The 27478-nt window shown below is 38.1% G+C and overlaps 2 protein-coding genes across 5 annotated transcripts in view; both read right to left on the bottom strand.

Annotated features, from left to right (window-relative positions):
* Positions 1 to 249: 249 nt before the first annotated feature.
* Positions 250 to 17631, bottom strand: LOC138618990 (solute carrier organic anion transporter family member 1C1-like). Of its 3 annotated transcripts, XM_069695137.1 has the most exons (16): positions 17470 to 17631; positions 17196 to 17384; positions 13920 to 14073; positions 7885 to 8026; positions 7148 to 7280; positions 6822 to 6943; positions 6317 to 6463; positions 5567 to 5665; positions 4789 to 5037; positions 4008 to 4172; positions 3170 to 3365; positions 2743 to 2908; positions 2350 to 2534; positions 2029 to 2093; positions 1527 to 1644; positions 250 to 695 (listed from the first exon to the last, which is right to left on the bottom strand). In XM_069695137.1, the coding sequence occupies exons 3-16, from the start codon at positions 14004 to 14006 to the stop codon at positions 497 to 499; spliced, it is 2073 nt and encodes a 690-aa protein (XP_069551238.1). In that variant the 5' UTR covers positions 14007 to 14073; positions 17196 to 17384; positions 17470 to 17631; the 3' UTR covers positions 250 to 496. The 3 variants fall into 3 exon arrangements, with proteins under 3 accessions (XP_069551238.1, XP_069551237.1, XP_069551239.1); XM_069695136.1 differs by having other exon boundaries at positions 17196 to 17631; XM_069695138.1 differs by lacking the exons at positions 7885 to 8026; positions 13920 to 14073; positions 17196 to 17384; positions 17470 to 17631 and having other exon boundaries at positions 6822 to 6966; positions 7148 to 7269.
* A 4464-nt stretch (positions 17632 to 22095) lies between these two features.
* Positions 22096 to 27478, bottom strand: part of LOC138618989 (cGMP-inhibited 3',5'-cyclic phosphodiesterase 3A-like) — a 70651-nt gene continuing 65268 nt past the window's right edge. For both annotated transcript variants that reach the window (XM_069695134.1, XM_069695135.1), the window contains exons 13-14: positions 25428 to 25707; positions 22096 to 24571 (exon numbers count right to left, since the gene is read on the bottom strand). In XM_069695134.1, coding sequence (XP_069551235.1) covers positions 24255 to 24571; positions 25428 to 25707 — 597 coding nt within the window. In that variant the 3' untranslated portion in view covers positions 22096 to 24254. The remainder of the gene's footprint in view (positions 24572 to 25427; positions 25708 to 27478) is intronic.

Here is a 27478-nt window from a genome sequence, read left to right as displayed (position 1 = left end):
TCACAGGTTGAAACACTTTGTCACTGTGGTCACATTCACAGTCAAACCAGGTGTGCCACAGAAACACGCTACATACCTGTATATAGTGCACATATACAGTGTGTGTTAAAGGCAAAGCCTTGAGAACTGTCTAATGCACACCTAGCAGACAGGTGGAAAGGTAAAGCCTTTAACACACAACTGGCACGATGGCGTTTGACCTTCTTATTCAGACAGCAGATGTAATACATGTGAAATACAAACTCTGATTGTATCAAGTTTAATCATAAAAACAAGGACCAAAAGAAAATACAACACAATTACATTTTCTGCAAGTCCTCCATTCATGAAAAACACACTTTTTTCAGTTATATCCCAGAAATACTTGGTTTATAAAATGACTTATTTCAGATATTTTACATCTACACAAGTCCTGTACAAATATATACTCTGTGTGCTATGAAAATGTGTGCTCCTCAGTACATGTGAGTCAGATAAGAGGAGTATGTGCTGAGGCTCACAAGTGAGTCTCTCTGTCAGGATTGCAGTGTATGGAGCTGGTCTCCTCTTTCCTCAGCGACTCCAACTCGGCATTCCCATTGGTCAGCGCATTTTTCTCTTCCCTCTTAATATGTCTTTTGAGTAGAGCAAATCCCAAAATACAAAAGAAGAAAGAGACAGTCCTCAAGCCCAGTGTCAGGCCCAGGTACACTATCCTGTAAAGAAGGGAGCAGTACAGTTCAGTGCTCTGTAGTCTTTGAAGCATGTCTAAGTCAAGATACAAATCCCTGAAGGTGAGTCACTATTAAATTTGAACTTTTTCCCTTTCAAAGTTGTTTCAATAAGGTTTCCCTTCAATGCTTTTAAATTAAACATGTTCTGAAAATGTAAAAGGCGTGTACACCACAGTTGTTGCTCAAATCCTGATTTTACATCCTTGGCTCTCATAATACTGAGACACAGAATAAAGAAAAGGCTAAACTACAGCACTTCCTGTCTATCAGGTGTGCATTAGATAACCCTCCTCAGGGCTCATTAAAAACTACTACCTTTCTAAAATGGTCAATAAGGAAGAAAAGGCTTGGTCCAATTATCAATTGCAGCAACTGAAGGATTCGTCTCCTTGAAGAGTTGAAGCCTTTGAGGGTATTGCAGCTAACCTTGCCTTTAATGGCACAATCATGATGCCAAACAATTCTAATAACGACGAATAGCAACACTGTCTTTTCCTTTGTCGTCAGTCTGACAATTTTGTGAATGAGCATTACCACCTTTCAGGGTAACAAAATTAAGGGTTTAATTTTAATATAATATGAGGGCCACCTGATAGCTGAGTGATTAGGGTGAAAACCACGTGTGCAAATACACACAGCAATGAGTGGCCCGACTTGCTAGACCGTTACTGCATCTCATTCTTCTCCTTTATGTCCTCACGTTTCTGTTTTTTCTACACTGCACGAGCTGAATAAAGGCCAAAATGAATAAAGGATAGCTAATTCTAGTTGAAACTGCATGCAGTGTCAGAACAAAACCCTCCTCTGGGTTACCTGTAAGCCGAGGTGTTATATATTCTGCAAGCTCCTCTTCCTCCACACGTCTTGACTCCCCATTTGAGGCAGGTTGTATCAATTATGGCTCCGAAGTATATAGGGGCAGGTATTCCAGCTGTTGGATAAAATAACTGTTACTTCATATGAAGTGCAAATTCAAGGTCACTTCAACATGACATGTCCATCATTTGATCATTAAAATGACAGAACATTTAAAAAACGTATGATAAGTATATTCATGCTAGTTAACAGACAGTAGGTGCTGCAATACGTGGTGGTAAAAAAAAAAATCATACATTTACATAAGAGCTGTTACATTATCAGAACTATTTAAAGATGGGCTCCAAGTGAAGATTTCTTTCCATATACACAAAAAGTATTCCACTAACTGCACTCCCTATGTAAAGTATGGTGAATGTCATATTTTAGGTGCTTTCTGTGTGCCTGACATTCAAATTACGCAGACAGTGTTGTTGAGAATACCATAGGTGGTTCTCACCGAGGGTACGAGTGGCCAGCGTGTGGATTCCAAGAGCAAGGGATTTTAGCTCAGGCTTAATGCACCTATAGAAACAAGACTGGGGTGTTAAATAAGATTAAACTATTCCTGGCAAAACTTAAAGAATGACAATGATTTAAAACGTTTCTACTGGAAGACATAACAGACCAGTGTTGACAAGCATTAAATTAATAAGCTGCTTTAGGGTGCAAAAGAAGGGAAAAAAATCCTATAGCTTCTAATTTTTAAGTTATGTATGTAAATGTGCACTGATAAGTCCCAAATTCTCTGCAAGACTCCGCAAAGGACTTGTTGATGGACCTGACAAGCAGCATGAAACCGGGTGTTCCCCCAAGAGAGATGACGAAGGAGCTGAGGACAGACAGAGCCAGGAAGTATGGAAAGACTTTGTCACAGCTGTCCCTGCGAGTACACTGGCCCAGGGTGGCCGTCAGGTTGCCTGGTTGGGTATTAGCTGCTGCTACACACCTGCAATCGTCAAAGACCTGACAGAAAAGAAAAAAGTGACTTAATCAATGATAGATGAGCTGCAGCACAGAGAGAAACACTGTGTAAAAAGTCATATCAAATACAGCTGAAAAGTCACATGCTCTCAGGCATAGGGATTAACCCTATATATTACGCTGTGTTTGTGAGCTTTCAATGATCCTGAGAAACATGGAAGTGTCGTGGAGGCAGAGGTGTGTGTCTGACCGTGTTTTTGCCAGAGCCTGTGGAAGTGGTGCATCCAGCTAAGCACGGGGACACATAGGTGATACCGTTTTCTCCACACACAGGATCCCACTCTCTCCTGGAGCACAAACATCCCGAATTACAGTCTGAGAAGAGAGACGTGTCCTGATAAGACAAGCCTTCCACTCTGCATGTGACAACATGAGAAAAATGCATATATTATTGACAGCTCATTTGAAAAATGTATCTAATAAGAAAACCAGCCATTTCTGTGCATGGAGTATGAAAATAGAGACAGATAAAAACAACGCATCACAAAAGAAGGCCAAGGGAGTACATGAGCTGTAATCTTTGATAGCAGAATTTTCATTATTTCAAACCTACTTCCTTGTTTTATTGTTAGCTACTCTACTAGGACATAAATGAAATGTATACAGATATTACATACCCAGTATATGAAACTGTGATGCCTGCCACTTTAGAGTTCTCACAGCCCAAGGCTAAGAAGAGGAGTGACAGGAAGTAGCCCAGCAGGGAGGTCCCAAAGGCAAATTTAGCTGCTCCCATGATACCCAGCTTGTACCTCTTCATGACAACCCCTCCAGAGAACATCCCCAGGGCCACAGCCGGAATGTTGATCATGCCTAGCCAAACAGCACAATACAACTCATTCTTAAAGGGACAGAATCGGGAAACAACTTACAGTAAACCAGCAACATCAGGCAGCAACATCACTCCCCAAAAGGGATCAAAATCAGAACACTCATTCATATCAAAGTAGTCCCATTCATATTTAATTTAAAGTGAACTGAAGTCATGTCGTAAAAGGCGGAAATGACTTCTGATGGTTTGAGAAGATATGAAACACATTTCTTATCATTCAACACCCTCTTCACCCATTTGTTTGTGACCATGAAAAGAGCTGTCCTGTTACACTATGTCCACTTGCAACAGACTGACCTTTCAAATGGCCTCATTAATCTGTGTGATTTTAAATCAATGCCTGTCATTTCAGGATTTCAAAGGACTGCGCTAAACCTGGCTGTCAACTTGAAGCTGCAACATTTACTAAGGGCGGGAGTGGGAGTATAAAAAATGTATCAAAAGCTGGCTCATGAAACACTTATGATAACCATCCAGCTTTGCATCCCCAAAAACGTTCCTTTCAGCAAAGCAACACAGGTCCTCAACAAGCTTTTAAGTCTACAAAGATCTCATTTACAAATAGAAGATGAACACAAATTACCCCGAGGTAAACATCATACATTACAAATTAGTCTGCTTACCCATGAGAAAATTGGCCTTTGATGCCGACTGGCCGTAGTGTTGCTCTATGTATTTGGGTTTGTAGGTGACCATACCAATGAGAGAGTTGAACTGACTGATGGTCACACAGAGGTAGATGATGTACACTGTATTTCCAAGGAGGCTCTTCAGTGTGGGCACAAATTCTGTGTGGAAAAGTTTACATGAATAAATATGACTTTTTAAACACATCAGAGCTTCGTATTATTACAGACAGTGGAGAAGTAACAGGAAATGAGCGAGAGAGAGAGAGAGATGTAACAAAGATTCCTAGCATGGCATGAACCAGGGATGTTGCATGTCATGGTTGGCATCTTAACCCCTTAAGGCCTCGGCTATTTTTCAAAATTTCCACCTGAGAAAACATTCCCAACTTTAGTCAGTAGCAGCTGCAAAACTGAGGCCAAAATGAACAACCTCGGGCTTTGTGGATAAGAGACAACTGAAAGTTTCAGTAGGTCCCCTTATTCTTATCACCAGGCCAGAGTGAGATCTGAAAGACTCCAGCAAAAAACGTTATATTGTGTATGTGAGGACAATTAAAAATCATAAAGTTAAAAAAAAAAAAAAATAAATAAAAATCAGCTTGGAGTTTTGCTAGAAATGTGAGAATACTGTGGGTCAGTCATGCTCTCTAGAGAAATAAGTCATACAAATATCATGATAGCAGTAAAAAGGAAAGTTTTAACATGCCTAAAGATTCCACTGACTGCATACAGATTAAAATGCCAATATTTAGTCAAACTATGACCATTTTCATACCTTTGGCCATCAGATGTAAATTAGCCGGCTCCTGCGGTCTAAACTTGTGCCCCATGTCCAGGGAATCTTTGATAAACCTGGTTTGCTCCGGAGTACAGCTGGTATTGTGTTTATCCACCGACATTGGCAGGGATTTAGGCAGGAACCAGAAAGGAACAGCGGACATGAGGGTGATAGAACCAGCAATTAGGTATCCTAGCCACCATGCACCAACCCAGCGGGCATCACCAGGGGTAATAGTGACAGTTTCTGTGAAGAGATAATCACAGCATCAGCACCGCATGTGCATTTATACTGTTTAGTTTGCATCTCATTGATGATACTCACACATTCATTTATTTACAAGTCATTTGTTCAGTTATTTTACAGTAGATTCATGTCTAGGGCAGATTTATTTTCACCTTACTGATGCAGTGCTCTACATACTCTGCAACCTTGTGGTGAGCTGAATGTTCAAGGAAAACATTTTACAACAAAAGGAGATGTCTCCTGACAGTATCTTAAAAGAGTTTGCTTCCCAGTCTGATTACATTGTATCACAAGATTTACTCTATCCTATTTAATTTCCTCTTGGCACATACATTGTGTCTTGTGCAGATTTAATGCCAACAAGTCATGTCCAACAACCAGTTTGTAAATCCAACAGTCCACAGAGGAGTGACAGCATTTCTGCAGCATGAACAAATGATGATCCAAAATTACAATTTACAGAGCACAACAGTGTTTTAAAAAAATAAAAATCAGCCATGGTTTATCAGTCATATAACAGTTTACCCACCCATATCCACATAACCAATATCAACATAGATCTTGGCACACAGTGACCCCAGCAGATATCCAAAGACGGGACCAATTATTGATATGGTTTGGACACAACCTGAGACACAACAAAAAAGAGCATGTTTATTTAGCTACATTCAACACGCACGTAGACCTCTTGTATTCTGTTTGGGCTCCGTTCTGAAGCAATTTCTTTGTCTTTATGTGCTATAGCTACTAATTATATAGTAGAGTCCATATCAATTTAAAGTTTTCCTTTTTTTTTAATCAAAAGCTGGTATGTAATAAACATTTAGTCCTCAAAGATTCACAATAAGCCCCGAGTATATCCTATTGCATACCAATAATTAATACACACAAATACTATGACTAAAACAGTTTACTTTTCAAAACCATTGTATTGTTGTGATTTATATTGACGAGAAAATAATTCAGACTTGTATTGTGTATGTTGCAATGATGATCTCAATTGATTTGCCTGAAGGATTGGGAAAACTGAAAGAAGTATCATGACGTTGTTTACTCTGTTGAACAAAACACATATAGGGGAACCACTGGTTAACTATCATACCATTATTAAACATCAAATGAATGTGTACTGAATAATATATTACAATATATGGTACACAATGTATGTATAGTATAATATGTTTGTCACAAAAGAAATGGCCTTGATAATAGCTGCTACTTAATATTGGTACCTACAGACCAACGCTACGAACAGTGACAGTGAGTAAAGGTGTGTTACCAATATAGAGAGCAGCATTCTCTGACTGTGCATAGTCATCAATATAAGAGATCCCCAAAGGTTGAACTGGAGTCTCTCCAATACCACGCAGGACATTTCCCAGTAACACGTAGATCCACATAGAAATGCTCGACTCCCGCTCACAGCCTGCATTTTAAAATGAAACAAGAAAAACATGACAACTTATAACTCAAACACACAAAAACTGCTTGTCTTTGTATATTAGTATGCTCTTATCTTATCATAGCGATCCCACTTGTTTCCGTACCACATCAGACACCTCCAGCAACGTTACGTAAATGTCATGTAACTCACAAAGCGGACTAATTTATTCTGGTTGCCTAAATACATGTGTCAGTCTCACAATGGAATAAACAAGATGAGGGAAAGCTAGCAGCAAAAATAAGTTGACCCTATTTGCAAATAAATAAATAGATCATAATAATAATAATAATAATAATAATAATAATAATAATAATAATAATAATTGCAGCAAAGATCTTACCTCTAGAGGGCAGTATAGAGGGTCTGTCACCTGACCTGGAGGACTCAGGTGAGCTTGCTGGACATGGAGAGAGGTTATTGGTTGAATTCACTGAAGATCTAATTGATGTTTCGATCTTATAGCTGTGTATAAAATACCAATGTGACTGTTAAACAAGGGAAGGGAGAAAGCATCAGGTATTGTTAGATATTCACAATGTGAAGCACAAATACATCAGAAACTACATTTTTCAAGGTGCAAGAAATACCAGCATTAACTTATGGTTCCAATGATCAAAGAGAAATGTGGATGGAATTTGTAAATGGCAGAGAAGACACCGTGCCTACCGGCCAATGATGAAATGAGGCATGGCGATCAAGAAGGTCCCGAAAGACATCAAGATACATCCGACTGCTATGATCTTGGGCCGGTGGAGCTTGGCACCAAAATAACTCACGAAGGCAATCACCAGCAAATTCCCTGCAGGGGTGAAATGATCAAAAAAGGAGATGGAGAGGAGTCACAGACACTAAACATGGGACCTACTGCACATAAAATCTCAAGGCTGTATTTCAAACAGATTTATATACTGAATGAAAAGTCTTATCTCACACTCATCTAAATAGCACATGTTGAATTAACAATCTCTGTTTAACACCAATTTTGACCTACATTCAGTATTTATTTACAGCTTACTGGGTTTTTACAAAATGTAACGGACAACTGTGTTTATGCTCTGTCAGCCAGTCTGTGAAGTCAATATTTAGGAGGTGCATACAGGCAATATTTCACATTATTCTTTCAGTGTTGTCAGTCTGCTCAGTGACAACACAAACCATTACAAAATCCCTCTATTCAAAGCCTACATACTGTAGTTTCAAAGGATATTTTCCTCATTAAGAGTCAATTAGGTATGCGACCAGAGACTAGTCAAAGCTCAAAGGGAATGCATATATGCTACAGTATGCTGAAGACACTTTTTTTTTTTTGCTTGTTTGCATTAGTATTTAAATGCTTCAAAACATGTGCATGAACAGTAAGTACAAACAGAAACACACAGACAAAGAGGGATTTAGAAACTCACCTATTTCAAAGCTCCCATCGATGATGCCGATCAGATAGCTGGGGATGTCAAACCGCCTTTCTAGTTGTGTGATGGTGCTCTTCATGTAGCTGCCAGATAAAGCTTTTGCAAAGTAGGCAAAGGACAAGGCTGCAAGGAACATCTGAAGACGTACAAAAAGAAAATAACAACACCGTGTCACAAGAAACGTGGCCTCTCCTCTCCATTTTAACTTCAAAAAAATGTCAACCTGGGTTATAATTACCATTATTAATAATTATTATTTTTGTTTATTTTGGTGGCATTTTTGGTGTCCTAACATCACAATTTCTACATCCTTTTTATAGCAGAGTCAGCTACACCTCAGTGAGTGAAGTACATTTTTACAGGTTTGAAAAAAGCAAAAATACATCTTAAGAAAATAAAAGTGATTGTGTATGCATGATATGAATTAGCAGTGCAGATACATCTTTGTAAAAGGGGAGCTGACAATGTGCTCTGGGTCAGAGAGTGTATGGAGCTCCCTCTCCTCCTTTTGCTTAACCACCTGTGGACATTGACAGTTGGTAACAAAGGGAGGATTAGAGAAACCAATCCCACTGGGACACAGACACATCTACCGCACTGAAAACAGGAAACATGTGAGAGGTAACCATAGCCGGCACCTTTTAGGAATGAAAATAGCCCAGGCTCAGAGGAGACGTATGCACCACCAACCAGCACACACAATTTCAATATGATAATATGCTAAAACAAATACTTTTAATAACCTGTTTTAAAGATACACACCTGCATTTACTTCCAATATGTTTAATATAATTCACAGATACATTTCAAGATATACAGTAATGAATGCACAACGTACACAATGACCATGATAAACGGAATCATTACTGCCTTTATGTACTAAATAAAAGGCATAATGTACACTTCAAAATGGCCAAATATGCTGCATTGTTTGGTCTGAAAATTTTTATAAAATTGTGACAAATACCCATCGCACATTTCAGGGCCCACTCTGACTTATTCATTTTCATTTCTTTGATCAACAGTCCAAACAACATTGATAACAACTTAATATCATGGAAAATGATCAGAGGAAATATTCACCTCTGAGACCTTTTTGCACATTACAAATTTTTTTTACCCACAATATACTCCATCCTGCACCACTACCACTAATTTTCTCACAGCGTAGGACAAATCCACATCTTTACATTTAATATCGATAATGTTTTATATTGTCTTTATTTTGCTATTTCCCTTGTGTTTCGCCAACTTGGACTGTTCTCTTCAGTTTTGTTGTGCTCTGTAATGACTGTAAAATGAATTCTGATCCCGGGTCAGTAAGTGCCGATAAAGTCTTCCTAAACAATATCTTGAATACTGGAGAAGAACATTCTGACCGTACAGTGGTCAGCTCACTTTTCTGTGTCGGTTGTGCCTTAAAAACAGAAGTAGCTAATTATTTATTATTTATAGAAAAATAGCGAGAAGACTTGTTAGTCAATGACATCGTGTTGGTTTTGCATGTCATCGACCACACTTTAAATGTACTTTTGTGTTTTCATTTGTATGGAGATTTATATATATATTTTAAAAAAACAGCTTTAAAAGAAAACGTGCATGTGGACTAGGTCTCAATTATAACAAACAAAGCAATATATATGCACCATTGTTGCTGTTTCAGGCACATACCCATTACACAAATCAATAATAGGCCTTACGTGAATGAATGTGTCAGGTCATTGCTTCTGAAACTTCCATTTTACATGTCCACATGGATATACAGAGACTGAAGGAGTTTTTTTTTTTTTTTTTTTTAACTGCACGTTAGAGGGCGTTTAAAAACAATCTGTTTCATAGATATAAAACGTTGTTTTCAGTGTGGCCAAAACATACAAGAAAATGTTTGTTTAGCATTTGTTTGGGTAAGGCCTAAAAAGCAGGTGATACATTTCATTAGAAATCGCCAATTTGAATAATTATGTGAATTATTTCCCTTAGTCTCACTTTTTCTGCAGTACAGGCCTCCATGAACATGCTTTTTCAGTGACAGATAAAACAAAGATACAGTGCATAGTGGAAATCAACTTTGTTGCAGCCTAAGTTAACACATGGGAAATAAATGAGGAGTCTGTGAGGAACTAACTACGGCAACCACGTGTGAGGTCTACAGCCGATTAATACATTTCTCAATACAAGCGCAGCCTTCTCTCTGCTAACAAGTGCGTGATTACTATTGAGGATAACTGGACATAACGAGAATGCTGAGACACAACACTTCTCATTTTACTGCATTAATAATGTGAACTCAGGGATCCTGAAACCTTATACCAGCATTATAGTGTTTTTTAATTAATAATTCAAAAGAGCTTACACCTACATTTTGAAAGATGGCATGAGGTGTGCGAGGAACAGTAGCAAAATTTCATATCACTTCTTAATAGTCTTTCTTACACACGTGATTCCATAGTTTAACACGATATATATTCCTCCTGCTTTATTATTAATATGGCATTAACTCTAAGGCTATTCATTCATCCATCCATTATCTATACCCGCTTTATCCTGAACAGGGTCACGGGGGGGTGGAGCATATCCCAGCTCACAGTAAGCAAAGGCAGGGTACACTCTGGACAGGTCGCCAGTCGATCACAGGGCCAACACGTCGAGACAGACGGAAACAAAGACCATTCACGCTCTCATTCACACCCAAGGGCAATTTTTTAGAAACTATTGTACAGTTTTTATTTGGGTTTGCACCAATTTTCTACTACCAACCAGTGTGTGTCAAATATATTTGAGGAACTAAGAAATCTCGCAACCTACATATTTTATATGTTACATACTGCTTTTCACTGCAGCAACACAAGAGTATTGTTATGATAACAAATGTATTATTTCTGAAAGTACAAACCAAATAAGTCCATGAATATTTCACTTTACAAATAATTGGATAAAAGTCTTCCTTGGTTGCAGAGTATGGCTCCCAATGTTCATGTGAGTGAATTGCTCACCATGATACGCAGCCACTCATGAAAAGGTTCATTGGGTTCCTCTTGACTCTCCAAATGTTATTTGACCAAAACTGATCAAATTCAAAGTCACAACTGAAAACAAAAATGTATTCGGTTACAAAGCCCCTCTTTTTGCAAAATTCTATATGGGGAAAAATGCTTTCTGGGCTAGTCAGCATCATATAAGGAATGTGGATGTTAATTAGCCAATTCATTTGATTGTAAATTACTTTATCCATGTGTAAATAGGCTGTTACTGATGGTTTATTATATATATATTACAGCAGTTTAATTGTACTGATGATTTAAAAAAAAAAAAAAAATCTACATTTTTATTTATCTTCTGATGTTTTGTTTTGTTTTTTGTTTTTCCCCCCATTTTTACAGAATCCATACTGAAAAAATATATTTGAAAAAAAGAAAGAAAAGACAGCTGGAGAATAAATAAATGCACCACCTGTAGTTATGGTTGGAGATGTGACTCAAATTGGACTCACCACATTCTACTTGGGATACTTGAACTCCCTCTGCAACTCTGCCATAGCAACTTTTGCACGGACACATTAATACTTGCAGCTGGTATTGGAAGGCTACTATTCGGTAACATGAGCAGTTATAAATTTATCATTGGGTTGTACCTCACTGTATTGACACTGACATACGACAAGACAATGCAGAGAAGGTAAAGGAGATGCAGGTAAAACAGAAAGTGTAGCTATAAAAATACATATTTTGACATGGTTAACAGAATCCATGACTGAAATACTGCCACGGGAACAATGAGAAACCCTGTGTATATTGTGCAGAATGCGACGTTGCCATTGCTAGCAACACAAACTTCGCAACAGCCTCAACAAACTTCAAGCAAAATGTTTAAACATTAGCATGTGGCACCAGCTCTTCCCATGGGCTTTGTGCATGAAGGGTATGCTTGCCAGATGAGTGAAAGAGTCTGTCTGTGTACCAAATTCAACACGGCATATCACTTGCAGAAGAGGAGATGGCGTGGGCGGATCTAGAAAATTGTACATGTGGTGGAAAAGGGATGGCACAAGGTTTCAGCAGGATGGCATGGCAGCGCAGTATGTGGGGGTTCCCATGTAAAAATTCGATTGTACTCCTTTCTCAGTGGCTCATTTCTTCCCTCTGTGGCTTTGTCCTTCTGTCTCCCCTGATCTCTCCTTCCAACAGGTTTCACAAAAAGCGAGCCGGTAGTTATTCCGCAGTGGAAAAGTTTGGGGGGAGGTGGGGGGGGGGAGAGCAAGCTTTACAGAGAATTGTAGCTCTATCCCTGAGGACATGCAGTTTAAACCACTACATTGTTGTTATCTTGTGTTGTTGACAGTATCTCTATAATTTGCATTTTGCACAGTAGCACATATTAAAAGGTGTTGAACTTAATCTGTTAAATTTCTTCAATGTTGACATAATGTTATTCGTATTCAATAAATTGATTTCCGTTGTGGCAGAGCAACAGTACAACATATTACGAGTCATCAGGATCTCCAGGTAGCGGCAGGTTAAACTCTCTTAAATGGACTGTAACAGTTATTTGCCTCGTGACACTAAGGCTACACAGTATATATCCCATGATGCAAGACTCTTTAGAACAACACAGGTACTCCCGTAATTAAAAAAAAATTACATCTAATGAACATGTAATTGTCTAGTACTCAAATATAAGGATACCCTCCATTTTTCCATTTCTGTCTTATATCAAGGTCAAAATTAACATTGTGCAAGATAACATACTGGGAATTTTTGTTACTTAAAAAAGCAAAATGCAGTCTGTTATTTTGTCGTAATTTTAACATTATGACTACTTTTGTCAATGATTACCCACCAGTGGTTCTTTATTCCATTTAAAATGTGACCATTTACACAGTGATACTCTGGTAATAGTGGCCACGACTCTGGGATCCACATGGTTTAAGAATAGAAAACCAGAATCTTAAATAATGTCACTTTGTTCCAACAACAATAGTTAAATGTGATCTACAATATATGTATGAAGAACAATCTTAAACTGGGATTAACAAACGTGGAAATCTGACAACATGCGTGTGCTACAAGAACAAGAAGAAGCCCTTTATCTAGATGAACAAGAGGATGTTGAATGAAAAGAAGCTCGCTGAAAGGTTCATTGTAGGGTTACCACCCACAGAAGGAAAACACACATGGACAAAAGGGAGCATGACTTGAATTCCTAAAAACTGTATCTTGCAGTTGCCCAAGTATTTCACTAAGCAGCTTTTTAATTATTGTTCAATGTGCTTCTTAATCCAACAAAGAAGTACGAGCCCTCCGTTCTGACCTCTTTTACTGAAGCACAAACTTTGTCCAATAAATTTTTCACAGCATCTTAATACCCAATCCAAAGGTCACGAATGAGAGCTGCTGCACTCGACACCTTAAACTTTGGCTGAGTTGCTACACACTCAACGCACATTTTCAATGGGTGTTCAAACATTCATGGATCGACATCAACATACGCAGTCTGAAAAAGTAAATTAAATATTACAGAATTAAATAAACTGGGTGATGAAATCCCAGTACAGCAGAGATGCCCTCAGCTGTAGCCTATACATATAAACTTTACATGAAACATAAAGGAGAGTGCATTCATCAACACGTGCACTCTATGCATTTTAAACACATGATTCCAGTAGGTAGGGAGATACTTATGCGTCCTCTCCGGGCCAGTCAGATGACTCACCGTTTGTGGGGCCCTCTGTCCTTTCCAGCTGCAACACTTAATATAGTAAATGTGTGTGCTTTTTAAATATCTTTATGAAAAGCAGGAAGAAAAAAAAAAGAAAAGAATCTATAGCCAAGAGTCTATAGAAATACCAATTACAGTATGCCAAAGTTTGGAATAAAGTGGTGCACAGCAAAGTAAACCCAAACTCCATAGCCGATTCTCAGTAAACTTTAGATTTGTTTTTGTTCTATCTTGCATAATTCTATCTGGTCTCACTAAAGGGCAAAGGGTTTGTAAGGTGGGGGCTATTTTTTTTTTCTCCACAGAGTAAGTACCTTCAGATTGGTGTGGCAGGAGCTCTTCACTGCAGCAACGGCAGGGTTGTTGTCTGGAGTGCAGGTGCCTGTCGCTGTGTTGTCCATTTTCTTTGACAACTTCCTGTTGTACGTTGCCTGGTTTGTATTTAGATGTGGCTGTTCTCACAAACACCTGTTTCAAAGAGTACAGGTTTATAGATCAGCAGATATCATAGAATATGTTAAGATATAATGTCAAGCACATTTTGCCCAACAAGTGTGTTCACCAGTTTTTGGTTATTTTTATGAGGATTTTGGTGTTCCTTTGACCAAAACCAGGTTAAACAACAGAAATAAATAAAAAGCCAGTTGTACAAAAATGTCAATATCCTTTGGGTGTTCACGGCAAATTCATAACATTACCTGAATGTGTATAGCCAAGCCTGAAGCCAAGATAAATGTGAGTGACTGCACAAAGCATCTACATATTGTCCTCATCATGGAGATGCTGAATTTAAACAATGACAGCAAATCTTTTGTTCTTTTGCTAGTAGGTAAAGTTAGCTATTATTTTACCATGGCTGTAAATCTTTTGGGTTAAGCTCGGTTCAAAAGGAAAATGACCACAAGTCGCCGTTTCCCAGAATGATACAGTAATACCTTAAATAAAGTTTGAAATTTGATACCTAATGCAGTTAGGAAAAAATGGTTCCAGACAGCTAATTTGAGTTTACTTTCAGTCTGGCTGAAAACCAATGTTTAAAATTATTCATGTCAGTCACATTTTTGGAAAACGGCAAGGAATTTGTGGTAGTTGCCTCGATACACGCCATTTGCAGTAGTGCGACATCTCATTTCCAAATACACCAGGTTGAAATAAACCACAGTAGCCAAGACGCAAACAACTTTGTTTAACAGATTAATTTAAATGTAACTAAAGTCTGACTATAGTCAAAGTTCATATTTGTCCAACCTGCCACTGGAAGGTTTAACAGGAAACTTCCTAAACCACTGGTGGACTCATACTACACCTATTTCACCAAACTCAATGCAAGAACAGTTAGGCGAGCAAAACATTTTTTTAAACATTGGTGAAATGATTGTACATAATTCCAGGATGCAAAAATGTACAGTTTTCTCAGTGGAGGTTAGATCCATGTCAGAACATGATTTGACTCTTGACTGCATTCACACTGGATTTAACAAACGTCAGTCATGCCTATTTCAGCAGCACACACAGTAAATCAGTGACCTACTAGGATAAACAAAGCATGAGGCAGACTTCACAAGTCATTAAGTAACGCAGTAATTATTATAAAGTGGTAATTTCCTACTGTGGAGTAAACTGATCACAATTGATATTGTAGAATCAAACTCACTGATACGAAGCAGACACTAGGGAAGAAAACAACATCAAGAAAATCTGGACAGATTGTAAAAATGTAACCAAATAATGTATTCCATCTAAAAGAAGCTGTTTTTACATCAGTGGTTGTAGAAAATGGCAAACTATTCATGTGCCTGATTTATTCTTTGACAGAGGAAATGCTAGTTTAAATGGACTCACAGCATGTTGAACATCCAGGACAGTAATAGTAAACTGTCATTATCAACCTGATGAAGCCTGATGGACAATTAATACTCTCTTGAAAAGCAATAATGTCATACGGTTTCACAGAAAAAAAATGAGCGTCAACTTTAATAGGAATGACAGAAATCAATAGTGAATGAACAAAATGTGCAAAAGAAAACCAAAAAAGTCACTAATGACTACAGTTGTTTGTAAGTTACTGGGTCTCTGGATAAATAAGGACTGGGCCATGTTTGCAGCTTTTTTTTTTTTTTTTTAACAACAACATTTATGCCATGATAGTATTACTTCGTACTAGTTAGTTTAATAAGTGATTCTTAGTGTTCCAAATTTTTTTAAGCAAATGTGATCTGGCCAATAACGTAATGGCAAACCTGCTCGAGGAAACATTTTAAAACACACTGCAGAATACAGTGGCATCTCATCATGTGGAAATCATCTAACCAAGCAAACCAAAAGAGCAAAGAGTTGTTTGAACAAACAAAAATTAACCGATGTTTACATCAAGTCATTTTAGTCTGTTTTTAGTCAGAGAGCAGAGCCGAGAGACTGTTTAAAAGCCAGACTGCTTTTTCAGTAACATGACGACTTCTTATGGATCTCTCCTCAATACCGTAAACTACAGCATGGCTTTGAAAAAAAATATAATAAATAAATTTAAAAAAAAGTATCTGTAGCTGAAGGCAGGCTTTCATGTTCATCTCGTATGAAACACATTCAGCAGAGCAGCACAGCCTGACTGTAAACCACACTGACCTCCATATTTATGTCGGAAAAAAACAAAACCCTTAAGGCTGCATATACAGTAGGAGAAGGAACCATCTGATGCCTCATCCTGTGATATGATGACGATTACTTAATCATTACCAATTCTTCACGTTGTCCCACATATAAAAACTGAGTAAAGCATTTTACTAAAAAGTCAAAATCCTTTAGTTTGCTTTTAAGCTCGTGTCTGACGGACTTTACACAAATGAAAGTCCACAGCAGTCCCTTCGCACAATCGCAATGCCTCCTCTCCAAGACTGGCCATTTATGCCCAAACAAAGAGTGAATGACTTAAAAAAATAAAATAAAGGTCCCAGTGAGAGTCTAAATGTCTATGTTCTGACAACACATCCCTTTGATGAATGTCAGTGTTTTTGGTGGTGTTCAATCCTCTTGAAAAGTAATGTCTGCCAACATAAAATATTAGTAATATGGATGTGTAACGGTAAAATCACAGAATGCCCTTTGTACTTTAAAATCATACAAGTGAATCAAGACAAACCAATTGTTATGTTCTATTGTTTAAGGGAAACATGCTTTCAAATCCAATGATGAGTTATGCAATTCATTTGAGCTAAACTATGTTTAAAACACCAAGAAACTTCACTGCAGATTCTAGGTAACAAAATGTACCCAGAAATAAGTGTGCCAAAAATCTGTGTTGATCTCTGATCACTGGTGATAGCGCATGCACTCAGGTTCATCAATCAATGTATACCGAGAAAGCTTTTGTGTGGATTCTGTGAATGTCCACGACAGACGTGTGTACTGCACCAGTAAAGTATTTGATGGTGCAGAGTTGATGCCTTGCTGACCCTGGGACATTTTCTGTCACTTAAATCTGCAACTATTGGTGCAAATTCACTAAATACACAATACCTGCATGCCAAGAAACTCAGATCTGTATCACGTTTCATTGACTGAACATTTTCTAAAGAGAACATCACGATACTTACCCAACTCGGGAGCTTCAAACCTTCCCCTTCACGACGCCTCTTAAGTTCTTATTTACCATTAGAGGAAACACGTAAGAAATGAAATCCTGACGTTTCATGGAAAGCTTTCAGTCGCACAAAACGACGCTCCTGTCAACTTGCCTCCTGGCACCGCGCGTGCTCCTGGGCAGCGGGGAACGGCGTGTCTCGCTGGAGACGAAGGGTGGATACTGAGCACAGTGTTCACGTCGGAGCACACATGATGCGCAAAGGAAAGCTGCACTGAATTAGTTACCATATCATATGCCGCCGTTTCCCCGAGCTGTGAGAAGCTGCAGGCGGTGCCACGTTATAGCGAACGATCCCGATTTCCTGCTGATCGATTAGACCTGTAGTGGGTTGTGACGTCAAAGAGGTGCTGCCCTGCTTTCCTCATCATTTTTAGGCACGGGTTGTTCCCCTGTGCCTCCCGTGGTACGTTAATTGTGTTCACAGCTTTCAAAGATGGCTCGGGTAAGAATCTGCAGAACCACATGATGCAGACTGTTTCACAATGAGGACCCCCCCCAAACTTTTATTCTGAACTGTTCATATAGGAGTAACAATTTAAGCCTTTCTAGCACTAAGAAAATTGCATTTAAAATGGGGAAATTTAGATCACCTGCACTGCCAACTTTTGGACTGTTCACTGAATTTAAGAGGACAAAATGTCAATTTAACTTTACTGGTTCTGTTAAATATGGATTGTTGTATTGGACTCAGAATGTAGCCTATATTTGCATCTCAACTAAACTCAATGAAATCTGATTAAATAAATAAAAAGCCTGTGCCCTTAGTGTTTGTCCCCCTGATAAAAATGCACCCTTAGATAAAGGTCATCATCCCACCAGGTGGTCAGACATAATTTCTCAAGTTTTTCTGTTGCCATGGGGATAACAGGTCAATGTACAGCACACTATCTTGTTCTGAAAAAAAAAAAAAAAATCCCTCTGTAGCTTCGTTGGCAGGTTATCATAACCGGTTAAGTACCAAAGTGAAGAATTGGCTAAGCTGCTACAAAGCTCCATTCATTTCTGCATCCAACATATTCTGTAATTGTTTCCAATTCTTACACCGGCAGCCAGCTGTCGGCATGTTTAGGCTATGTGCTCAGTGCTGATGAAATAAGTGCCACTACTCCCTTTATTCACAAGTTGGTGTGTCAGTCTGCCGCAAGAACCAAGTGTTACTTTCTGAATTTTAACAGCAAATATAAGAGACTGGCAGACATTACTGGTGTTCACAGTATAATTTTGTTGAAACAAAGGAACAACCATTTTAATTATGAGAGTAACAAGACTAAATCAAAACTTAGCCCATGGCTGGATTATGTATGAAACACTATGGGGCTTTTACTTTGAAATACATTTAGAAAGTCACATCAGAGCCAATGCCACAGAGTCACATCATTCAAAACTTTAGAGGAAGTAGCAGCTTTTTAAACAATAAACTGAGGTTGTTAATTTATTCAAATTCAGCAAAAAAATTTATAAGACAAACAACACTGTTCTTCACATTTAATAAGATGTTCACATACTTAGAGTATCCTCTGGGGTTAAACTGAGTTGCAACCGCATGTGTTCAATGCCAATGTTAAAAACTCTTCATTGTTAGCAGTGGTGCAAACATTAGCATGCTGCTCCAGATCTGTATTTAGTACTTGTTGTGCAATATTTCACATCCCAAGCTCCATTACATTCCAAGCCAGGACAACATTAGTATAAGATTAATGTAACTGTTTCTGCAGCTGTTAAAGGAAAAGGAAAGGCAGGTGGGTAAGGGAACGGTGTCACATGGTGCCTTCTGGGTAATTAGCTTTACTCAGGGACATTATGAAACAATCAGACAAACTGATATGAGGAGTGCAGAAAAGCACAGCCTGTTAGAACTGCCTGTGCAAAGTCCAAAAAACTAAAAACCCAGAGAGTAATCCAGGGTGGATTCCTAAATAGAAAATGGCCCAAAAAAAACACATTAAAGAATGAACAGCAAGGTAGAGAAAGTGAATGCTGAAACATTTTTGGCACAAGGAACAAAAGACAACATAACAATCTGGAAACTGACTAGAGCAGAGCCAGGGGTATATATAAACGCCGAGGGGTATATATAAACGCCGAGGGGTATATTAGCAGAGTGGAATCAGGTGTGATGATTGGGGAAGTGGGAGCAGGTGAGGTGGGTGTGGCTGTCAGGGGACTGATCATACACGGAGACACTGGGGACCTGGGTGGAGGAAATGACAAGGAGAAACAGAGAATAAAAAACTTGAGGCGGAACCATGACAACCAGCGCTCTTTCAGCATTGTTTGTGCTTGATGATTGTTTGGGAATGGTATTTACACTGTCTGAATGATACTCTTTTTGTCCATAGTTTCCAATAAATTTGAATCTAGTTAACCTCTGAGCTGGAGCCACAGAAGTAAGTCGACTAACAGCTTCATCCTTTGTAAATTAACATTTTTGTATTGTGATTGGGACATGAAATATAGATCACAGATAGTAGATTGCTATATACTGTGATATAGTACATTTTGTTGACAAAATCAGGTGTTTATAGATAAGATAACCAGATAGGAATGAATCGTTTGGCAATTATATAATAATTATATATACTAAACAAAGGTTACATTAGTACAAAATAAAAAAATTAAAAAAATTAATAAAATGAACATTTGATACCTTTAAAACAATAGAAAAATATAAATATGTTTTATTCTTAACAGGGCAACAATTAATTATCATATTGTATTGTATTGTATTCAATTATATTTGTAGTGTTAGTCATACATTGTGTGTAATCAAAGTGAACATGTTAGGCGATTTCGTCAGTTTACTTCTCAATCACATAATATTAAAGGATCTAAACACTAACAATTATTAGGATTATTGGGGAGACTTGCCTCCATAATATAATAGTCCTTTTTAATAACAGTAGGTATCATAACTGGGACTGTCCTGGCTTGTCTGGCAGCAAGAAGGACGGTTCCACCGTTATTATGTTCTCTAACATTAACTATCTTAGGGTAAAAATAATCCTCAGTGAGTAATGTAAGTAATTCTTCATATTTTGCCCTCTAAATAATAACACCTGTACTTAAGCATCACAAATTCCTACAATGCGGTGTGTGTGTGTGTGTGTGTGTGTTTAGCTGCAATAAAATCTTCATCATTTCATGCACTCAGAGAGGGACTTAAATTGGCAGGATAACAGTTAAATAACACTAAAAAGTATTTACCTCAATTGTTTGAATCTCAATAATCCTCAAAAGTATTTTTCTAAGACTTAACAATATATACGCATATGCTGGCTGCTAGTTATTGCATTTACATGAGACAATTACAAAAAAATAAAAATAAAATGAGAAGCAGATTCATTCAGAAGATGAAAAATAAACACAACACTGATGCAAGGATACCACAGAAATTGTAATCTTGTAATTCAATGTATTCACATTACAACATCCACATGGTTCAGTTTGTGACAACGTCTAATGATCCTCAAATATATTCACTGTATGATACATAATACCAATATAGGCACTTCCAGTAAATCTGGCAATATTGAAGCTACAGTATAGTGTCTAAATTACAAAATGGTAAAAATAAATAATGTATATTTAAAAGAGTTTTTGTAGTTTTAAAATTTCTTTACTGTACAGCATATATGTATATTGTACAAAATGGAGCATCGACCTGCAAGGAAATTAATTATTTGACTTTCACAAATACTGTGTATTTGGATGTATTCTTCCTTAGTACATGTGGTAAGTGCAAGGTACTAGTGAGAAGAAAGCAATTTCTCATTAATCATGTGTCAACTATATAAAAATACTCATCTCATTTTGTTTACATAATTGTAAAGCTTGTTTGGTTCCCATGGTTACAATTTTTCTACATGTGTGAATAAGCATGGCAAATAAAAAAAATTAAGACATAACAAAAATACAAAATCAAAACTGATATAGTGTATCAGCTCAACTGCTGTAGACAGATGTGACCGTGGGGCAAACTGCAGACACTGTCCACCAACAAATGACAGCGATCGGCAGACAGAATCCATTTGCCTTTACAGATGAGAGACGCTGTGCGATGACTGCTCTACTACTTCTGCCAGTGAGGAGAAGCAGCACATAGATCAAAGAGGAAGCGCAAGGAGAAATATGCTATAGGAGCTTCCTTGAATAATAATATAATCTGAGTGTCTGTGAAGAATTGAAGAACTACTTATTGCAACCCTTCACCCCTCATTATCATTATTATTCACCATCTCTACTCGAGAGGAAGAGTAGCATCCTCATCTCCCCGACAGTACAAGATAACTAAATATAGGACAGAGTCACATTAGAGGGCCCAATGGAAGAATTCAAACAGACACAAACACACACCCTCGCTCTTACACTGTATACTGAATATATACATTCACAAAGCAGGAGTCTTTTTAGAGTGTTTGAGGTGGTGCAATTATGCAATTGTACAACTGAAAGCTTGAAACTGGAAGTAGAAGTTACATCATCCAAGTGAATGATAGAGAGGAAAGTATGTTTTACTAAATTTGAGCCTCTTCAGTTAAAATGTGTTAGACTGAACAGCTTTTCTATATAACATATGAGAAAGCTGCTCATCGGGTTTTTCAAAAGCTGAATAAAATGTGTCCATTGTAATGTAATTTCAATCCAGCTCTATCATATACGTATGTGCAATCTGACGTGTGTTGTTCGTCTTTCTGTAGATCAGTTTAAAAAAAAAAAAAAAAAGATAATGGCAGAGAGCAGTAGTGCAGAGTGAGATGCCAGCCCATAGGATGGATTCAGATGTATATGTAGGTCATGAGAACCCAATAAGATTAGCAGACGATGATTCATTAGATATGGCCCCGCTGCACTCATGACAGAGAGCTGACCTGCCAACTCAGTGTGGCGCACTTATTCTACTCTACTTACATTTATTTTTCTTTATAGTCCCTTTTTTATGTAAAAGTCAATGATTAAAGGAACACTGGATATTCAGCAGACATTTTTGCATCTTACTCAAGCTCCTGTTCAGCAGGATATGGAATAGGTTTCCCTTGTGGCTTCCTCTGAGTTGAAGTCATGTCACTTCCCAGGACACTGGAACATTTTTAACTTTGTTGAAGGTGACTAAAACTAACATCGTTACTATCATTAAAAAAAAAAAAAAAATCCATGGTGGTTGTATTGTTACTCCGAATGCAATTATTTTACAGCATTACAGAGATAGTACACAAAACTGTAGGGACAACGTAGGGCAAAACTGACAGTACTGCGTGGGTGATGGGAAATTCTATGTAACAAATTTGATGTTTCGAAGAGTATAACCAGATAAAATAGCACATACAGCAGCCGTTGCTGCAACTGTTACCTTGGCCCCATACATTTTTAATACATCATCTTATGTGTGTTGAATAAATTAAAGAAAGAACAATCCTTTCTGCAACTGTTAGTTTCAGCTCTAATCGCCTTGCACCACCACTGAAGTGAGAATGTTTTCAGCTGTGGACAGGTCACCTGAAATATAAGGAGGTGATGCTGAAAACTTGACAGAATACATCGCTCTTTTAACAATCTTGACTAGATTTCAAACTACATTTTCTGTATGTAAAAAACATTTGTAGTTTAATTCTGCAGAGACAGATGTGTTTTAGATTTGGCTGAAGTACATCCAGCTGATGCAGTGTGTAGTCCTGCCTGCTCTCAGCTCTAAGAGATGTAATGACTCCCTGAGGTGCCAGGAGAGGACTCAGAAAGATCCACTGCAGAGATCACAGAAAGAGTTGGTTGTGGCACAAATTTCAGCTTTTTCTTTCATTAACATGTTCTAACGTAGCTTACTATCTCTGTGTCTTTTTCTTTACTGTTGTCACAGGTGATACGTATTTTTACTTTGAATTTCAACAGTTGAGGTTTTCCTGAGGGTTAAAGGTCATTTGTAGATCAGTGAGTATAGAGTGTAACACAGCTCACCGAGTCCAAATACAAAGTCTCACAGTCATAAATTGATAAGAAAGACATGGTGATGGTTAGTCTATGGGCATTTCAAAATCCTTGTGTGGTATAACACATTTTATTGAAATAGTTTCCGGGCCTATATAATATTTTGCATGATTACCAGCCTTGTTATTTTTTCCCTTTGGTAATTTTGGTGTTTGTTCTGTGTATTACTATTCTCTGTATGGTCTTGTATTCAGCTTAGATTAATTTTCATCAACCCGCTGTTGCTTCTCAGTGCAGGTCTCTTGAATATAATGCCATATTTACCTGTATTTACAAATAATATGCTGACTTTATTTACGACCTCTGCAGAATAATTGTGCATATGAGCTCATTAATTTAAACACACAGGCAGGCACTCACAACAGGGCACACAAAGTGTGAGGAGCCTCAAGTCTCTGGGTTAAAGTTTGGCAACAAATGTAAAACATAATATGGACAAATATTTGATTTTGTATGCTAAAGCCCACGAGTTAGTGATTAATTGTGGCAGAAGTTGAATCGAAGAAAGTTACACCAATGTCTCTCATTAGTTTGACTCCCTTTATAATCCATGTGTAGAAAAAAACATCGTTTTTTGAGGTGAGACCTCAAGGAAATGCTAAAAATTAAAACACAAGTAACTGTGATGTCTATATATAACTGCATTCAGAAAGTAATTATGTATAAATTGGCAGCAAATTTCTGCTGTCCTGTCTTACCACACTGGGTTGAAGCCTGTGCAACCAGGCTTCCTCTTCTCTTGACAGTAGCAAAAGAGTCTGTGTCCCAAAGTACATGACTAATCCCGTATTGCAATATGGAAAGCTCCTTTAAATGTTTTGTGACACCGCATATTCAGATAAAATGTGTAAAGCACAAATTTTCCCACCCTGTTTTTTTCTTTATAGGCACACATTACCCAAACATCTACAGTGTTGTGTCTCAGTGATGTGCTGGCAAAAACAGGAGTCAGTTGATAGGATAAGAAAACAAAACGTAATACTTCTTCATGTCCTTGTCCTGACTGATGCCGCATTTCCCATGGGCGGTTTCACTGTGGGCCCCCCTCCTCCTCTAGTTCCTCTGGAGGTTCAGAGTCTTCTCTCTGAGACATGGGCCACTCTGGCTCATCCACATCCTCCTCCGGATCCTCTCCTTCCACCAGCTCCTCTCTGCTGCCGGGCTCCTCTTCCTCCTCGTGAATTGCCAGAATAGGTTCAGGTACATTGTTTAAGTGGACAGACTCTGCTCCTTGGCCCTGTTTCTGAGCCTCCTCTGCGATCACCTTCTTCCACATTTCGTGGTTCTCCAGCAGGTGCTGAGTGATCTGGCAGAAGACTTTCCTCCTCTTCTTGGGAGCTGCTTTCTCTGAAAGAAGAAAAAAAAAATTATAACATGATTAAAAACTCAACATATGAACTGAAAATGTACTTCTACATGAAGTTACTAATCTCCAAGTAAACACTGCCTCTAGCCTCTTAACACTGACTGGTCTATCTGTCAGACTGTGATCAGACCTTTTGACAGCGACTGCACAAATACAGGAGAGCAGTTATTTGTTATTTTAGCTGATAAAACTAAAATGATCAAATAATACCCTGTAGAGATGCAAAGAAAATAATGTTGGTTACTTATTGCTTTACATTAGCAACAAATATTGTAAGGCATTGTTGACTAATACGTTTTTGCCATCAATTTACCAGTATGTGCACTATATCAAGAAATCTCAGATTGCTAATCTATTGATCGTTTAGATTTTGTTTGATATATATATATATTAAAGGTGTGTGGGATGAATATATCCAATAAATTATTAATTATTAATACACTCCACAATATTAACAGCCTTTACCCCAGGCTGGTTTAGAGGTTTACTACAAACAGCAGTTCCCTTTGGCTTTAAATTGAGTTGTCATTAACATTGTTTTTACACTGTGTTTCAGTGGCTTTGTAATGTTGAACTGCAGTGTTTTTAAACTATGATATGATATCTGCTGTACTAAGAAGAGAACTAGAGCAGAAACCATTAATTATTATTGTTATTAACAAAACTGTAAATGTCCTGCAGTATATTTTATAATCCTGTATATTCATTTTATATTGATTGGATTATATCCATATACAATCAAATCCATATAAAATGAAAAAAACAAATGGAAATAAACATTCTAAGTTACATGTGTGTAATCAGTACTGTAGCTTTCTTTTAGACTCTACTGCTTACGTGATGCTTCTGAGCTAGTGGATGTGTCTTCCTCTGCAGTATCCTCCTCATCCTCCTCCTCCTCCTCCTCCTCCTCCTCCTCATTGTCCACGATCTCTGGATCTTCCGCCCCTGGGTTTGGCTCCACCCATCGTCCAGGCATGAGGCTGGCTGAGTTGTACGAGTTACACAGCGGTCCAACGATGTGTGTGATGAAGGATTCCTGGAGTTTGGCCAGTTGGGGTGCCGCTCGATCCATGAAGGGGCTGATAAGGAGGCCCTGGCTGGACTCTTCATCACCCTGCATAAAGCATGAGACACTAGAATAAGATCATCACCAGCTGAATGAATCCCAAGATGTGACATGATTACAATTTCACTGCACATATTATTTCAAAAGTAATGAGCCAGAGTGAATGGGCAGGATTGATGCAAAGCCACTATGATGCTCTAGATTATTAGTTTTGCAACAAGGGAAAATTCAGATTTGAAATAGTGTAAGAATTTGTAGTTGTCTGCATCAAACAGGCGAAGCCAAAGAGCAGTAGTTTGGGCACTGTCAGCACTCAACAACATATAGTGGAACAGGTGCAACAAAACAGAGTGGCTTATAGGTGGACATAGACCAACAGCTCTCCTTACTGATAATTAAACAATTTTTACTCCCAGCTATAACTCTGGGTCCTAAAGACCAGGATGTGATAATAGTGTCAGAGGGCTTGCTGCTGAGCACCATGCAACAAGACAACTGTTGTTGATTTCCAGAAGAATTTCCTTGAAAGAAGTGCCCTGTTTGAAACAAGTTTGTATCACAACCGATATCTTTAGTCACATGATGACAAATGTTTAACAAACATTTCAGCTGATCTTCTTTGCACTGACTAATTAACTCAGCAGGCTCATCTAGATATAAAATGGAATCTTTCAACTGCAACTGTTTTCTCTATGTTTAACATATACTGTGTACTTATTTTGAAGGCTTAAGTGCGTTCACGTATTTATTTTTCACTAGGTACCAGCATACTGCTGTTGGACAGAAGCCATCAGTGTGATTATTATGTGAATGAAACAGTAGACACAAAAACACGTTCAATTCTGGGTAAAATAATTAAAGCCGGTAGATATGTTGGCAGGTGATGCATTCAAAGGTTCGCTTTATTTCCATGAAGTGCAGAGCGTCAGTGCGTGGTTTAAGACAACACCACCTTGTCCAAATTCAAATACTACAATACTAACATGGTACGTAATTTGGAACACAACCACACTGTTTTATAGGGACCCTACTATGAATTGGCAGTTTTTTCTAGGAAGTTACTTTATCAGTCTTGTAAAAAAAAAACACAAAAAACTTTGAAAATCAAGGTACTAATGTAAAGCACGGCAAAAGATTGGATCTCACGTGGATATGCAATTTGATGGAATTTCTGAATTTGATGGAATTTCTTGACAGCGAACATAAATAGGGGAAACAACAAGGGGAGAAAGAGCTCTTACATCCTGTTGTTACCATGACTACATCCTAAACAGACAGTGTATACAAGTTCATAGTTCGAAGAAGACTTGAGGTTTTCATTAACTGCCACCTCCCGTAAGCCCAGATATTTATCCAGTATAAAAATATTGATCAAGACACAGATTCATACATCCTAATCAATTTCAGGAAGCCCCTCAGCAGAATAAACAAACCTCATCCCCAGGGTCTGTCAGCATGTTTTACTGTGCTGCATGTTGAAGTGTTTGAGTGTGTATATGTATCTTGTGTTGTGTATGCTTTGTAAACATGGCTGTTGTTTTTTTTGTTGTTTTTTTTATCTAAAAGGAGATGGATGCTTTTTTGTATTTCAAGGCTGCTGGACTTTCAAGGCAGTCACATGTAATCAGAGGCTGCTGCTCCACCTGAATGACACTTGCCTGGGCACCCTGCTTGCGTCACCACATCTAGCAGCATTACAACTATGGTCACTGAAGAGCATTTCTCCCGCAAAGCTCCTGCACTTTTGTGTCTTCCCCCATAGACCTCAGAGAGACTCGGAATAAGCAGCCTGTGTCGCCTAGTGGAAGTAACATGGTAC

This window comes from Brachyistius frenatus, unplaced genomic scaffold, assembly GCF_029030835.1.
Source record: "Brachyistius frenatus isolate BFR_SWC_R1_liver_20210118 unplaced genomic scaffold, ASM2903083v1 Contig_19, whole genome shotgun sequence".
Lineage (NCBI taxonomy): Eukaryota > Metazoa > Chordata > Actinopteri > Embiotocidae > Brachyistius > Brachyistius frenatus.
Note: the sequence above shows the minus strand (reverse complement) of the source record. Positions and strands in the feature narration are given on the sequence as shown.

Bases quoted from the DNA above. Each gene is read 5' to 3' on its own strand.
- LOC138618990 (XM_069695136.1), bottom strand. From the start codon at position 14,006: ATGGACAACACAGCGACAGGCACCTGCACTCCAGACAACAACCCTGCC. The intron at 1,645-2,028 runs GTGAGAACCACC...TTTATCCAACAG, and splicing joins GCTGGCCACTCGTACCCTCG to CTGGAATACCTGCCCCTATA. The intron at 696-1,526 runs GTAACCCAGAGG...CCTTCTTTACAG, and splicing joins TATAACACCTCGGCTTACAG to GATAGTGTACCTGGGCCTGA.